At 33.0% G+C, this 17,233-nt stretch overlaps 1 protein-coding gene across 4 annotated transcripts in view; it reads right to left on the reverse strand.

Moving 5' to 3' along the window:
- The window catches only part of LOC117119430 (double C2-like domain-containing protein beta), a 44,410-nt gene that overhangs the window by 14,793 nt on the left and 12,384 nt on the right, over nucleotides 1-17,233 (reverse strand). For 2 of the 4 annotated variants that reach the window (XM_033264255.1, XM_033264253.1), the window contains exons 4-8: nucleotides 7,385-7,514; nucleotides 3,290-3,376; nucleotides 2,657-2,813; nucleotides 1,307-1,405; nucleotides 529-693 (exon numbers count right to left, since the gene is read on the reverse strand). In XM_033264255.1, the coding sequence (XP_033120146.1) occupies nucleotides 529-693; nucleotides 1,307-1,405; nucleotides 2,657-2,813; nucleotides 3,290-3,376; nucleotides 7,385-7,514 (638 nt within the window). Of the gene's footprint in view, nucleotides 1-504; nucleotides 694-1,306; nucleotides 1,406-2,656; nucleotides 2,814-3,289; nucleotides 3,377-7,384; nucleotides 7,515-17,233 lie in introns of all 4 variants that reach the window. The other 2 variants (XM_033264254.1, XM_033264252.1) reach the window with 1 other exon arrangement.

Here is a 17,233-nt window from a genome sequence, read left to right on the forward strand (position 1 = left end):
TAGTGAATATCACTATGGTGAGGGAATATAAACCAATATAAAAACAAAGGTCACTAATCACCAGGGTCAATGGATATTATCTAATTATGGTAAAGGTATTCCAATAATTATGGTTATAGAAATCAGTAACTAAGATAATATATTATCATAGTTAGTGAATTATTAGTAAAATGATTTAGTAACTGCAAAAATATCAATAACCATGAACAGGGACTATCAGATATTCATGTCAATAGCCTAGTCTGACTTTGCGACAAAAATGAGTTTGGAATAAATTGATTGCATGGAATTACACATTTTAAGTTCATTAACTTTGCCAAAATATGGTAAATATATAGTACTATATTACTACTAGTTAAAAAAAAAAAATTTGTTTACGAGTAGTTATATAGCCAATTAATGTCCTGTACCAATATTCATTTCTGCCTGTCAGAAACTGGGCATATGACAGGGGCCTCAAGGACCAAAGCTATATAATTCACTTGAGGCAGGAAAATTCCATACCTGCAGTATTTGTTGGACTCTTACTTCGATCATCACTGTCTGATTCTTGCTGCGTGCTTTCTGTAGCACTGGTGGCACCAAATCCCATGCTGCCAAGACTGGTCCTGCTACCTGCCACACCAGCTCCATAGATACCCATCAACTCATTGTGTCCAGAGCTGGCAATGCTAAGACAGTCACTGTCTTTTGCTACAAATATGAAATACATACTGTATTATTGTTTCTTTTTTGGGGGAGGGGGTGGTCAGATGCTTTTATCCTTTATCTCATGCATAGAAAACTTGATGTCTCCGGTTCATAAACTCATGACTTACATGTCTACATCCAAGAGATCCGAAGTCTCCAGGAAATTGGAACAGTCTCTCGCACTCTCACAACTGGACAAGAATCTCCCGGAAAATAACCCAAATTCATTAAAATGTTTTTACTACTGCATTACCCCTTTAGTATCATTTGTCTCACAGAAGTCAATGTTGATCGGTATCACCATAAAAAAGTAGCAAAACAAAATTAGATGTGCTAAGAGAAGCTCATTTTAACAGATCTCCCGGAAATGACTTCTTCCAACTTGGAACCTCTGACATCCTCATACCATTAAATTTCACAAGTATTGTATATGGCGGATCTAGGGATGTTAACATGGGGAGGGCCTGATGGGTGTGATGGAAGAGTGAGGAGATGATAGCATGTGGAATATTAACTAATTGAGGACAAGTTTCTTGCTCAGTAGTGAGGGAAGTCTAGAAGTGTGGGGGGAGGGCAACCGATTGCTTAAACTTACTTTAGCTGATAACAAACTTACATAGTCCGCCATTCCTTTTATTTATCTTCTTTTTGCGAATTGCAACATCATCGTCAGAACTACTAGATGATTCTGACTCGCTTTCACTGTGGTAGATGGCTGAGAATACAAGGAAAAAAAACCAAAATATTACAATATGTGAATCATATGTACACATTGTTAAGAATACAGGAAAGTAATTTTCCTAAAAAGAAAAAAAACTTCATTCACCATGCCTCATAAACTTAGTGATTAAGTACTGATGGTCCCAAAGGATGTCTTCCATGGTTGGCGTGCCTCTCTCATTATTATAATATATATTAATATTTTAAACACTAATAGCATCTCCCATTAAATCATTGATGTGTTCCACAGAGCACAATTAGATACAAATATTCAGAAAGGGTCCACTCATGCTTGTGAATCATTGGAGTAACAAAATTACGAAAGGTACTTGTGGGTCAGATTAATGTATGTGCACCGTGTCGTATATCCCATTTCTCATGGTTCAAGCTCATCAGGTGATAGAATTTGCAATCAACAGAGTTGATGGCGATCCATATTTGCACGGAATGCATTATCAAGCTTTATCTTTAATTACCTTAGATTAGTTACAGGCTTCCAATTATCAAGTGAGCTTAGAAAGCGTTCAATATTTTCATTATACCACAACATTTTTTGCTGGCCCATGCCTAGCCTAAGCTCTACTGTGTAGGCTTCTTAGGCCTAGAAATTTCAAAAACTGCATTGGTGCCAAGCCAAATCTTTGACAAAGGCTATTAATAGACACTAAATTTTACACAAAAGATTTGTTTATACAATATTTATTTTAATAGGCATTGTGGTTCCATAGGCCAACTGCTGCAGTGCTAGGCTAGGCCAGGTAGGCCTAGCCATACTAGGGGTCTAGGCCTAGGCCTAGTTAGGCAGTACTTAGGCTAGGCCTAAAACATTTGCCAATTAAAGCATAGGTCGTAACCTATTATTTTTCTTCATAGTACTTTATTATTATCATATTTAAAACATAGTTTATTATCTAAAAAGAACTAAACAAAAACATGTACGCCTACTACACTACTGATCAAATCGTCCGTGATTTCTGTCAACAAGACATGTGAGGGAATCTATTTTTTTCCTTGCAAAAAAAAAACACTTGTAATGTTGGTTGCGCACTTCACATCTTGTTCCCTGTGCTGAAGATGAAAAAAACGATCTTTTTTCCTCTATTATCGGCATTTTTTAGTCAATTTTCAAGACTTAAAAAAAAAAAAGAAAAAAAAAAATGAGAGGCGGCTAGAAAATCAGGGTTGGGCGGTGCTGACGGTAAAGAAGTATATATTTTTTTTGGCCTTAATAATAAATGGCACTTACGACGTGTCCTTCCTGAACCCCGCTGCTGCCTGGTACGAGAAGAGGCAGGCATTCTACCAGGAACCATGGCTTGGTACTTGTCAGTCTCAGGCCGTTTTTCAGGGATCACATACTTGGGAATTGCTTTGAAGAACCAGGCACCAGACTTCTTCCACAGCTTCATAACAAAAGAAAACACAATAAAAAAAAAAAAAAAAATAACCACAATAAACAATAAAAATCAATAATATAATGATAACAGTTTTATATATTGCCTATCAAAACAGGTTGTCACTGGAATGATGAGAAAGTAAACCATCTTAACTACTATTAAGTCACCTCCAACTTTCTCATAAGTCACACCCACGCCTTAACCAATAAGTAGCACCCAACTAAAACACTATCTGGGCATTAACTGCGTCGTATGACAGCCATAAGAGCGTCGGCCTACGAATCCAAACCTGCTCCATGTGAGCTCTAGAAGACACAACGTTGTCTACTGATTGTCTGTGGTAGTCTGAACTAAAATCAATCAATTGTACGCGCATTGTAGCGTTCTCTATAGAATCGCGTCGGCCGACGACTGTCTGGTGCGGTGGGTGCCTGGCTTAAGAACACTGTTAACCACAATATCACAAATCAGTGCTCTGTTACCTCTCTGTTTTCACTGCATATCTTGCAGAGTAGTATAGGCTGCTTCTGGCAGTTGAGAGTATCTACACCGCATTTTGTACACACAGACTAAAAAGGGAGAAAAAATGAGGTAAACTAAATTAATTTAAAACATTACGATTACATAATATTTCTTCTTCAGTTTACATGCTTTAAATTTTCACCAAATTAAAAAAGTACAAAAATAAAAAGTTAGAATGACAATAGTAGTATATATGATGAATTTATTTAGTGTTTTATAAATATCAGATTGTCTCAATGTGCTTAAAATAAGCAATCTGAATACAAAATAAGAAATGCTGATAACCCTTTAAAAATTAAAAGCATTGGTAAATACATTTGAGAGGTTTGCTAACTATCCTGAGATAGCTATCTATGTGATTGCATAATAAATATACTATAGCATATACTATAAATGCTATAGTACATATCATCCATGATGCAATAAATGTATGAATGCTACCTGTGCATGGACTCTAGTTTCTGTGATGCTATACCGTAAATAAACCATCCCTGATATAATAGCATGGATTCTATAATGTGAAAGCATTTAATTCTCAAGCCATTAAAATCATAGCTTTGCCAATAAAAACAGGGGTTAAATATAAATAACAATTTTACTTGTGTCAGATGTCAAATTAACTTTCTGCAGCAATTCAAAGAATGAAAATACAATCAATAAATAACTTTAAAAAAAAAACCACCTATAAAAAAATCTTGGTAAAATATTCTTACCGTTACCAACTGCTGTGAGATATTAATAATAATTATAATAATCATTATAATAATAATGATGACCAAACATAAAACCTAAATTAACATCAAAAGAACCAACCATAAAAAAAATATTAAAAAGCAGAATAAAAATAACCAAATAACACCAATACCTCAACAACCCCTGTAAAAAACAGCAAATGTCATGTATTTTATACACCATTGGTAAACCTGTATAAAAGTGCTTCATTATAAATCAATGGAGGTAATGCTATGTACCTGTATCAAAGCCTAGCCAATTCACTGTAATCATCATGCAAGGAAAACGACTTTTAAACTGACGAGAATGGACATTTTTGTTTTATCTTACCATATATATTATTCATGTACTGTATGCAATTGAAGAAATCAAATTAGATCATAATCAGCATAGGTTTACATACACAATTCACTAAATCTTCATTATAACAATAAAAATCATTAATTATCATTGTTATTATTTGAGCATTTGTGAATAAATTATTTTACAGCATTATCATCAGTGTTTAATAAAATATTAAGTAATAATATCAAGAGTTCATATTCAAAATTGACTGCCATGAAATCTAATAAGGTTAAAAATTCAAAATAAAATTAAATAGACTTTATATATTTTAAGTTATTCCGGTAGCTTTCAGTTAATAAATAATTGAAGTTAGCCTAGTTAGTGCCACCAGTGTTTTTAATTTAAGTATCAGAAAAAAGTTTTGCTAAAAATTAACTAATGTTTAAATAATACAATTCCTACAGTCTTTGTATTATACTGTACAAATACAAATTGAATGTCTAAAAATCGTTTAAAAAGTGGTTTTTTTTTTCCAATATGTGACTTACCGAATAGTGATAAATTTGATTCGGATAAGCAATTAAAAATTATATATTATTTTTTTCTTGATTTTTGGGATGTCAATATCTTTAAACAAAATAAAATATAGAAAGATCATGAACCAGAACATTATTTTTAAATACTCCTGATGCAATATACTTCTAATTCCACCATTATGAGATAGGTTGATACAACCCATAAGACCCAAGTCAACAATCCCTACATTAGGTTTAGAAAACCCCTCAGAATGCCCCAGATCATAAATGTTGAAGTAAACCACTCTTAGTAAATGGCAAAACCTGATATTTTTAGCCAACTAATTTTATGGCCTGTTACACTTAGCATTTACATAATTTTACAGTAATATAATTTACAATTCTTGCAGTATAAATTAACATTTTTGAATTAAAATTTTGGTCCACAGACACCATCAACTGTATGGTCAAAATGGAGGGGGTATTTAGACGAGACATTTTTTTTATACCTTGTTTAGCAAGTCTGCCACCCACTAATAATGATTTTGAATGAAAATAAAATTTTATTTTTGGCCAATCAGTACACCTACCACCACGAAAAAATGGAAATTTCAGAAAAAAATAAAAGTTTTTCTTTATTTTTATTATGCCCACCGCTGCCCTGAAATCTCCAAAAATATTAGATATGTATATTTCTTTCTAATTACATAGCTTTAAAGCATTTAACTATCCCATTTTTTTCCGCCCACATTTGACGATTATATTTCTTTCTAATTATATAACTTGAAGCATTTATCATCCCATTATTTTCCAGTCCACCTCTGATGACCTCAACAAAAATAAGTTTGTGAAACAAAGTATAAAATTTGTCTCCCTTATCAGAGTCAATTTGATATTTAGTATTCATTAGTAACTAACAAAATAGACTTAAATAATGATAAATAGTGAAGATGATGATGATGACGACGACAATGATGATGAGAATAGTGATGGTGTTGATGATGATGATTATGATGTTGGTGTTGTTGATGATGATAGTAGTGACGATGAGGATGGTAATGATGGTGTTGATGGTGATGATGATGTTGAAGGTGGTGATGATGATGATGATGATAATAGATGAGGTGATGGTGATAAGGATGGTTACAGAGTTGATCATGCAAGGTGTAATCTAAAAATATTATGTTTGTTGGTCTAAAAAAAAACCCCAGAAATTTGAATACATTTTGTTTGTGGTACAACAAATATATATTCCCATAAACACTGCTTACTTTTTGTTTTAATTGATCCATAAATTTGTTCCAGTATAAATATACAATGTAATCAATTCTTATAGTTCAAGAGTGTTACATTTAAGATGCAGATTCTATTTGTCAACTTTTGAGTGTCAAATTGTGGGCGGGAGATTACTACAAAAAACGGCTGCCACGCAGGAAAAGATTGATTCTAGATTAACCAATCTATAAATATCCAAACATAATCGTTATTAGGTTTGCATTTTAAAAACAAACAGCCTTCTTGCTTCAGGCCGAAGTTTGCCAAATTTTAGGGTAAGCTCTGTCCATTCTATCAAAGTTTTATGTGACAAAATAATGTGATGTGCCTATGGGCATGATGTCATATTATACATGCAATATATGGATTTGATTTATTCGGTGTAAACACCAAGGATAGCCCATGAAAGTTTAGAAGAAGACTTACTTCCATTGGGGTTCTTCTGGTGGTGGTTGGGCAGTACACCGGGAGACAATCCCCAACTCTTTTCAGAAGAGTGTGTTCTTACGTGCAGGTGCACCATAAATGCACACGGGACCAACGGCTTAGACATCTCATCCAAATGACAGTGCACTATTGTAACAGTGTATTTTAGTCCTCCAGTTGAAACACAAGGAGAGGCAGCGATGGGAATTGAACCGGGAACCTAGAGATCTCTACGGTTCAGCGCATACACAGTGGCTACCACCAGATTAGCCGACTGAGCTAAGCTGTTCTCGATGTAATTAGATTTACATAGTACTTTACATTGAAACGGGTTCAAAGTGGTAAAGGTGACTGGCTCTTACTGTAACTTGCTTCTCCTCTAAGGGTCTCTTTGTGTCTGAGCTACCCGGTAAACCGGTACCAGCTACTCTTGTCTGTCCACAGCAGGGGCTAAATGGACTAGTACACCGGGGTAACCCGACTAATCGTCTCAAAAGATGTATTGGGTTTTTAAAAATGCACATGAGCCCAATTATGTACACTGGGCCTACGGTTTAGTCCTCATCCGAAAACACTTGTTCCAACACCAGGCAAGCGTACCTTTCGAACCAGTGCCGATATTATATCTGTACGTTGCGGTGCCCCTGCCTTAACCGCTCGGCCATCCAACTTGCCGTGGACATATCACAGGTTTTTGTCACATAAAATTTGATAGTATGGACACAACTTTAGAAATTATACAGAATTATAAAACACTGTGTCATATATTATTATATAAATGGGAATATGTCGCTTTAATGAAATGTTTAAATTGTTTCTTACCCGTTTACAATCAAAGCAAGTGAGTGGGGAGGCTCCTAGTAAACCAAACTCATCACCGCATAGAATGCACTGAGTGGTACCGTTACCCAACGCATTCTTCTTCATATTATCCAACCTTTCCACCAACCGACTGAAATAAAAAATATTGATTTATATAAAGTAATTATAATTATGCTATTTTGATGTGTTTATGTCAAGAAAGATTTTCATAGAGTGATGTTTTTGCCACATCCATACCGAATACTCAGTATCCGTTCTCAAATAATTGGGTGGATATCAAATCCATGACCTCCACTAGCCTGGTGTCATAACCACTAGACCACTGAGCTTGCACTAGTGTTGAATCCGATCCCCAATTAGCAGCGGGTATTATCAAGATCCAAATTCTCTTTTACAATTTCATTTTCTTCTTGCATATGATATGCAGTATCAAACTAAAAATAACTAATTAGTTTTTCCTATTATTTATTCATTTATTTTTAAAATTTATTTATTTACTGTATTTTATAATTTTTTATTTCCTTAAAATTCTTTCACTGGAGGGTTTAAATAAAGATTTGTATAGTTTTTGAAAACAATTCAGTTGTTGCTGAATGACAGATATTTTACTACAGTTTATATTTTATGAGGAGAAATACAATTCATAAATTAAAGCATGTATTATCCCCTGAAAATGACAAAAAAATCATGAACAATAATTTTTTAAATTAACATTCTCATTTGTAGTAACCTACAAATTATAAAATTAAAAAAAATGTGTACTCTGATTTTTATACTGGATAATGATAAAATTACTAAAAACTCTCTACACTTCATTGACCCCAGTCAATTGGAGTGTTTCTATCATTTTTTTGCTGTAAAATTATGGGCAAACTTTTTTTTAAATACACTAATTTCTATGCTTAAGTTTACAGTGTTTAAGTTACTTCAAAGAGTTATTCAAAAGTGATTTTTGATATTTCTTTGGCATTTTTCATAGAATACATTTTCAACATTTTTTTTTGCTCAACAATAAAAGCCACTTCAGAGTCAGATTACATGCTGACTTATTATCCATGAAATTATACTTTGGAAAATCCTGGCCTGCGTTAACTGCCAGAAACTGCACTACAGCAGCAAACCTGAGGCAGACTTTTGGGTTAAGATCTGGGATTTTAATTGCTATTGATCCAATTTACAATCTTGAAGTCTGGTCAAACACAACTTTTTTCAAACCAGTAATCGTACTTGTTCATTTAATAAATTCCATTATATAATGTATATTTACACAGGTGATCAGTGACAATGATATTTAAATAATAATAAAGAATGGTGGTGTGGGGAGGGGCGGTCTTGCCAGTATGACAGAATTAATCGACAGTAAACTATATTTCCAATTCTCTTCCCAGAACATATTACACAACATACATATTACACAAAAAAGTGGTCTTTAATTGGAGGTGGCCTTTATAATTGGAGGAATCATTAATTAGAGGGAGACCAGTGTATATTAAAGCTGTTTATTGTGGGATATTGTTGATATACTAGATAAATACAAGAAATCAATTATTGTTATTACTGTATTAATATATGAATACTAAAATTGTTTATTAATTATAAATTAAGTAAAACAATTTTTACTTAAAAATAATAAATTTTAATTAATATATAACATTAAACACATACAACTAAATGGCTAAAACTTGAGCTAATATTTTTAAGTTGATTGCGAACAGGAAAAATCCCAACATATCCTAAATAAAAAGAAAAAAAAAAAAAAACCAAAACCCAACAAAATAAATTCAAAACACTTCATGAGCCCCTCTCCCTCCCCCATTTCCATGGAATATGCTACATAGTGTTCAACAAGCTACCCCTCCTTTTAAACTCTCCCGCCCACATTTCCAGAGGGCATACTATAACCTCTCTATTATTTCCATTAAGCAGCCATCATTCTTAATATGATTGATTGTGAAACAATTATCAATAGATCTAGAAAAGAGCGATACTAAATCATATTCTGAATGGAATTAAAATGGATGCCATATCGTATAAAATGCTATAAATCTGAAATTTAATTTAAACACTTAAATTATTATGTTGTTTTTTTTTGCTATCAAACCTTTGTAAATACCGATTTATGGTTGTTTCTTATAGTTACTTTTTTAAATGCAAATGTTGATGCATAACAATATTTTAAAATTATATTTTTAAAAATGGATACGTATGTAGGACAAATTGAGTTGTTTCTATAGTATATGTTTTTTGCAAACCTACTATATTTTTCCTTGAATATATAATGCAATATATTTTATATATTCAAATTCAACACTAAATAATATGATAAAAGAATAGCATGGACTAAAGCCAAAAACAAAAGTGGTAACTTCTGGATTATAAGTAAACATTTGGATTTAAAATGAATAAAAGGAAAGTTAGGGTACAGTAAAATTAGTGGACACATCTATTTTTCCTTTGAATAGAGTTCCAATAAATTAGGGACTATACAGGTACAAATTTCTTCACTACATACTGTGGAGGATTACAGAATCATATTTTAAACATATACAAAAAAAAAGACAATAAAAATATATCTTAAATTATCATATTTATTATTTGCCATATCATTGTTTAGAATCAACATGAGTGTAACATTTCCAGTTATCAACATAATCTTGACAAGTGTGATCCATTTCCAATAACATTTTCACAATACCTCTCTTGGCCTGTGTATGGTTATTATTCCGCATGCAAATTAAATAAATCAGTCAAGCATAATGCTTAATGTTAATGAGCAAATGGCTGAAAAATATGACTGGTCGTACAGTGGCTAAGCAAGGAACTGAGAACTAATCAATACGGACTAGCGGCATATGGCATTGTTATCCCTTGCAAATAGCAGTCTTTATTTGACTTTATTGTAAAGCATAAAAATACAGTGGTTGAACACTCATACGGTATATGCAGGCTCATAAACAGTTTGGTGCTGCTTGCTAATCATTGGATGCTCAATACTCAATTTACAGTTAGTGTAGGCCTCACAGAATATACCAGTGGTAGAGAATGCTTGGGGAACACCCTTGCTATTATCACTCTGTACCGGTTCAATTTAATATTTTTGTTCTTAACTGTATTTTTTTCACATTAAAAATGTTTGAAGCTCTTTCTATATTTGACATATATGTATATAGAAAAGGAGGCCAAAATGGAGATGGAGTGAATGTGTCATGGTCATAAAGCAGCGGGGTTGACAGACGAGAATCCAGTAGAAATGAATATATGAAGGGTGTGGCAAACCGCACCATCGACTCCACTTACATAAAAGGTGGGAACAAAGTCTGAAGCAGAAGGTTGCAACAAAATATAAAAATGGAGATAATTGGAGAAATTGTTATAAGACTTTATAAGCTCTTTATTGACACACACTTAGGACACTTCACATGCATGTGGTCAGCTGCACCCATACAGCTGCTACGGCAGCTGGAAAAGAGTTATTTTGGTACATAATCTAGAAGGCACCGATGATCTCCAATTCTCTTATCACAGACTTCATGCTAAGACTAAAATGTACAACACAAGTTTTTTCATCACCACAATCCCAACCTGGAACAGCTTACCACCCTCAATCATCAGCCTTCCTGAACTTAAAACCAATTCAAGATTGCAGCTGCAAACTTCATATACAATGTACCCTCAACATAATTCATCTAGTCTTGAGCACTCAACTCTAGTAGGATGCGTAACTTTCCATTTTGCTGGAGTAACTAATACAGATACAGATAAATTGTAAAGCATAACTAAATGGTAACACTGATTAAGAACTCAATGAGAATACATTTATCATGATGTTTAGCATCACCTATAACATAATCAATTTAAAAAAAATCATCCTGGCATTAAATATGATTTCAATACAGTTTGATTGACATATGACACTGATAATGCGTGGGTGCACTTAATGATACATCCATTCATAATCTTAAACCCTCAGCATTACTTACCAAACAACAATGGAATGTTTTAACATGCTTTCAAAACAGATTTATAGAACATTGATATGATGTTCTTACTGACCTCAAAAAGCCATCCTTAATGCACTTAGCAGCATTAATGCACTTAATGCTATTACACTAATCACTAACAGTTGGGAACTTGAGTGGATGTAAAGTATGAATTTCAAAAACTGGAGAAGGGGGATCAACGACTGCTTCTTAATAGAAAATTGCTGACCCCTATAATGGATGTGTTGAAATGCAAGTGAAGACCTGAAGCATTAATTTCCTCTTTGTAACTTTTATATTCCCAACAAACCTGGTATTCGACTCTGTGCCTCTTGCACCAAACATGCTCTCACCTCAGATAATCTTTTGTTCAAAAATCCATTCATATTTGTTTAGTGAGTTTGTTTATCATTAAACTACTGTAGTTCTATGACAGTGGTAAGCAAATTTCTATACTGTGCATAAACCAAAGATTTATTGTAATTTGTATCATAAAATTCTTTTTTTTAATATTGTAAATTTTCAAATAAATGAAGTTTTTGGAGGAAATGCATTTTATGCCATCATTACCAAAAGTCATCCCTGTTCATCCTCATATCTATTTTGCTAATGATGGTCAGACTATTTTTATTAACTACTGTACAGGTTTAAAAAAAGAAACCCAAAAGGTGAAAGTTCATATTCAGAACAATCAAGTGATAAATGCATGTACATGTACAAATTTCTTAATTGTAGAACTATCACTATTGGCACTGCCCTCTATGAAGGTATGTGGCTGTAATAACGGTGGTCAGGTGATAGTACTGTATACTCCTGGCAACCTGCCAACACCGGCACCTTGTCCTTGAGCTGTATCGACATTACCGAAAGATTCACAACACAATTGATTTGAAATATGAGTTTGCATTACAACAATAATTCTAATCCAGCGATGAAATAATGACAACTTCACAAAATCCTAACAGAAATTTAGCAGCAATTTTGCTAATAAATTGGAGCAATCAGGCATCTATAGTCTCATTAAAAAGATGCAGTGTGCGCATTAAGGAGACATGCCAACGTTATCATCACGTCACCGTGGTGCGTACAGTACCGGTTAACGATCAATGTGAGCATGCAGATCGAAATGGTGCATCACATCCAATAACTGGAAAGAGATTTCAGGATTTTCAATAGCAAAAATGGATAAAAAATGAAACTAAACCCACCTTCTATACAATTTACTACAATTTGCTATTTAACATACAACTGACTGCATTCAACTACTGTAGAAAAAAAAAATTTAAAGGGGAAAAGATAAAAAATTTGAATGGCTTTTACAGTATATATTTATTAATCATGTAAAGTTATTTTGTTTCATTTAAAATTTTCATTTCCACTATAGACTCAAAATATTACTGGTTCCTATAATTTTTCAATAGAGTTAGTTGGTAATCAACTTAAGATTTTGTATACAGTAGTTAAAAATTTATTTGTTAGTGAATCACTAGAAGAAGTTATTGCATATTTCATCCTTTTATTAGATGAGCTTAAATGTTTTCTTTGATATTTTAGGGGTTTTCTATACCATAATATATGACGGTATCTTTGAAATGGAATAAAGACTAAAAAAATAAACATATTTAAATTACTTGAAAATCCAAACAATGATCAACAGCAACTTGAAAAGAAATAATTAAAGATTTTTATATCAAGAATGCATATGAGCACACAAATTACTTACATCATCCCACAAAGGAAAATTTTACATTATAGGCTTGCAAAATTGTTACACAGACTTCACAAGATTCCAGCTACCAAGAATGCTGTTTTCATACATATAAAAAGAATTCTAGCATTGGTAAATGTCGGTATATTGGGATACCTCCTTCCCTTTTCTTTAGTATAGGGTGCTTTTGTTTACAATCTAACTAGGTTGGTCTATCACTCCACTCCCCTGAAGAGTTTGGCATAGTGATCCTACCAAAAGCATACTGTATGGGAAATTCCAATATAAGAATTTTCAAGCAATAATATACTATAATTCTGAAGGGATTTCGCATGGAAAAAGATAGTTGGGCAAACAGCGAAGAAAGACACACCAAATCAGAGACAAGGTAATGATTGCCTCTCTTCCCATTACCAAGAACACAAATCTATGATAAATATATCAAGACCATTACAGGCCTCTGTGATGTTTGTTTTGTTTTCCTCCCTAGAATGTTTAATAATCTTTACCCAGATATGCTACACACACCGACACGTACCAGGGGACGCTTGCTAAATTTTCTACAATACAAATCACGTTCAATATTTCGTCTTGCGTGAATAGGGTATAAGAATGCAATTTGAATTTGTTATCATTCAATTTAAATCTTTCTTTATCCTTGATGGCTCATTCAATATAACGTTATCTCCCATGAGGTCAACATTTGCAAGTTACAATCAAGAAAATAATATGTCATAAAGGTTAAAAAATAAAGATAATTGTAGCAACTTCAACCTTCATTATAATGTGTCAGTTTATCTAGTAATCGGAAGGTGGTCTCAAAGTATAACTTAACAGTATTTATCATCATATACTGATACTAGATCATCACTATTACGAAGGTTGGATTGTATACGATACAAGATAAAATAAGATATATAGTGCCGTAAAGCCGGCCAGTAAAAAAAAAATGTATAAAGAAATATTCATCTGCTCAACATAATCTGATTTCAATATGATGATGCAGTGATCTTAAGTCGGTAGACTTGGAGCAATACTGTCAGGCAACGACGTCATCATGGATCGATTAATGGACATAGCGGAATATTCGTGCTGAGTGCATTGAAATATTATGCAATACTGTCAGCCTCGTGCAAATTACAGTAACAAAAGCCGCTTATATCTAGCATACAATATTCAAAACGGCCATTAAAGACGTCAACAAAATTAATCTCAGGTTTATGATTGGTAAAAATACTATCGCTGAGTAAAGAATACTCTTGTATATGTGTCTACAGAGTAATGTTTATTCATGAATTCTTTTTTTTTTATTTTGGAAGTGAGCTGTTTTATATTTTAAGTTAATGTGGATTTACTTAAGTTTCAAATGGAAATACTGTGATTTCATAGTTGTCAATGTAGTGTAGTAAGTTCCTTTGTGTCTTAGACCATGGTTGACATGCCACCGACTGAAAACAAGGATACTGTATACAAAAAACTGGCCTATAATTAAAGCATCTTCTCAGATCATGAAAATAAAAACCTGATTAATGTTTAATTACTCTAAACATCTGTATATTTCTGGAAAAGTAATTAATTTTTTAGAAAACGTTGGTACTGGAACTGATCTTTAATCAAATACACTACACTGTAATCTATGGACAGTAGTAATAATTCTAGTGAAGATATGCAAATGAAAAAAGTAATGATTTTGCTTTGGCTTTGCAATTACTTAAAATAATCTGTTAACATACTGTATCTACTCTTTTGAACAACTCATTAGGCATTATACAGTAATCTGATGTATTATGTAAATTGAATGATTAACATAATTTCTAGATTTTAGATTAATTTTCAGGGAGACAACATAAATATACAAGAAATACAGTAATATATACAGTTTCATAACCCTATGAGTTTCCATAGTGGAAGAACAATCAACATAATTTCCCAACTGTATACTATATACCAGGTGCAGAATAATAAATTAAGAAAACATACAATGAATAAAAAAAAATACTGATTTACTTTTGAGTTAATTGTCTTAAAATGCTGATTTACAATAGAAATATTGTGAGGAAAAAAATATTTAGATAATATCTTTCCTTTCCCTTTCAACAGTGGAGCTATTGGCCGTAAAGACACTTGCCTACATCCCAGGGTCCTGGGTTCAAATCCTGTACGGAGACAGGATTTTGCTCATGATCAATAGCAGCTTCCGTGAAGTGAAGAAAATTATGAAGTAAACTATGAATGAAATATCATTTATTTATTCCAATTCAATTTAATATTCAAGTATATATTTCATCTTTATTAACATTCATGGATGCAAAAAACTTTCATCCTAATAATGCAAAAACAATTTATAACAAATCTGTATATGCAATAGTAAGACTTAGAAACGACAGTAAACAAAACCATGAAAGGAGACATAATGGTTGATTTGCAAGGTATAACCTGGTCCAAATGAGCCAGCTAATTTCTTTTTTTTTTTGGTCCCTGTACAATAGACTTCATAAATATTGTGAGAAAAATGTAAATTAGGCAGGAAAACGAAACCTGTGTTTGTAAACATGGCACCAGGATTGTAGAATTTGAAGGTGACATGTAGCACAGAGGGAAATTATTGCACAAGACAGGGTGCATTAGAGAGAAATAGTCAACAGAGAGGCTCCTAGAGGAGCGAAGGCCTTTAAGTAAGTATTAACCAGCAAATTATTATAAATTCATGAATAAGAAGCGCACTACATAATCACCAAGGTGACTCGGGAAAAAAGTAATCAATAATTCAACAGCAGTAAAGCACAGCGTGCAATGCAGTCGGTTTGTTCAGCTAAAAAGACCGTATTAAAAAATTTACACGTCAACTATTATTTATAGACTACACCATCAATCGTATTTATCTTAAAGCTAGTTCAATCAAAGTGTCCAAATAATATGAAATGTAATGCAAGAATAAGTTGGTGGATTGTAACATTGTCATCTGATAGATGAGTGAGTTTTAAATTAGATAGAAAGATACATATTATAACAGGGGTTTTTACTTATAATTTTTTAACATTTTCTCATCTCAATTTTTTGAATTAATAGAGATCCCAATAAGTGAACATCATTCTACAGTAGTCTATGTCTAGGCCATGAGTATATGTGTTGTTTTTTCAAGTCATTAAACCCCACTCAAAAGGGGTAAAATGCCTCATGCTGAACGAATAGCTAAATTTTTATGGACAAATTTACCAGCAAAAATGTTTCAATGAGATTGTATTATTGGTAGATCGTTGAATCTGATCATACAAGGCCAAAGTAGAGGATACTCGTTATCAGTATTATTATAATACTGATGTTATTAAGATTATTTTAAAATTTCAACGTGTTAACAAAATATGAATTAAAATATATATATTTAAAAAAAAAAGGAAAAAAAAAGAACTGAGTGTAAACGTGATGAGAAACCAATTAATTTTTTTACTTGTCCTTGACAGTGAAGGCAATAATCAATCATAGAATATGTTGGAATATATCATAAGGCTATATGATATGGAGTGGAGTTGGACCTTTCTGGGATGTCAACGATGAAACTTGACAACCTGCCCAATCAAAACAGAGCCAGGAATATGTGACTTCCCACAAGCCGACCAGATCATGTACTTTTTACTGTTGTATGATGATGATGATATTGCCGTTCCGCTGAGAAGCCAATTCAACATCTACGCCTCGGCTGCTCTGCTTATGTTTCTGATAAGTTCTTTCCAGTCTGATGTGTTTTTTGCTGTGTTCTTTAATTCGTTTAATTCCCTCGTGTTCTTGAGTGATGTGTGACATGGTGATGTTGACTGGCTGAGATTTTTAAGTTTTGTGAGGTCATTATGTAAGGTGATCGGTAATGTAGTTCTTGGTCTTCCCCAGAATTTGATATTAGTGGTCATGCTGAAATAATAATCAATAGCTGTGTTCGTGGGTGTTGAGTTATCCTGTCTTAGGGTGTGTCCCATCAATCGCCACCGGGCTTCCAAAATGTCTAGTGAAATTGGTCGGTATTGGCATCTAGAGTAGTTTTTTATTTGAAATTTTGTGAGGATATTTTATTTTTATCAATTGTCGGAGGTGTTTCCTGTGGAATATGTTGAGTTTTTCTTCGTTTTTTTACTTTAGTCTCCATGTGCTGCTGTTGTAGAGAAGTAT

The sequence above is a fragment of the Anneissia japonica genome, unplaced genomic scaffold, assembly GCF_011630105.1.
Source record: "Anneissia japonica isolate Jap-2015-1 unplaced genomic scaffold, ASM1163010v1 scaffold11229_len202898_cov190, whole genome shotgun sequence".
Classification (NCBI taxonomy): domain Eukaryota; kingdom Metazoa; phylum Echinodermata; class Crinoidea; order Comatulida; family Comatulidae; genus Anneissia; species Anneissia japonica.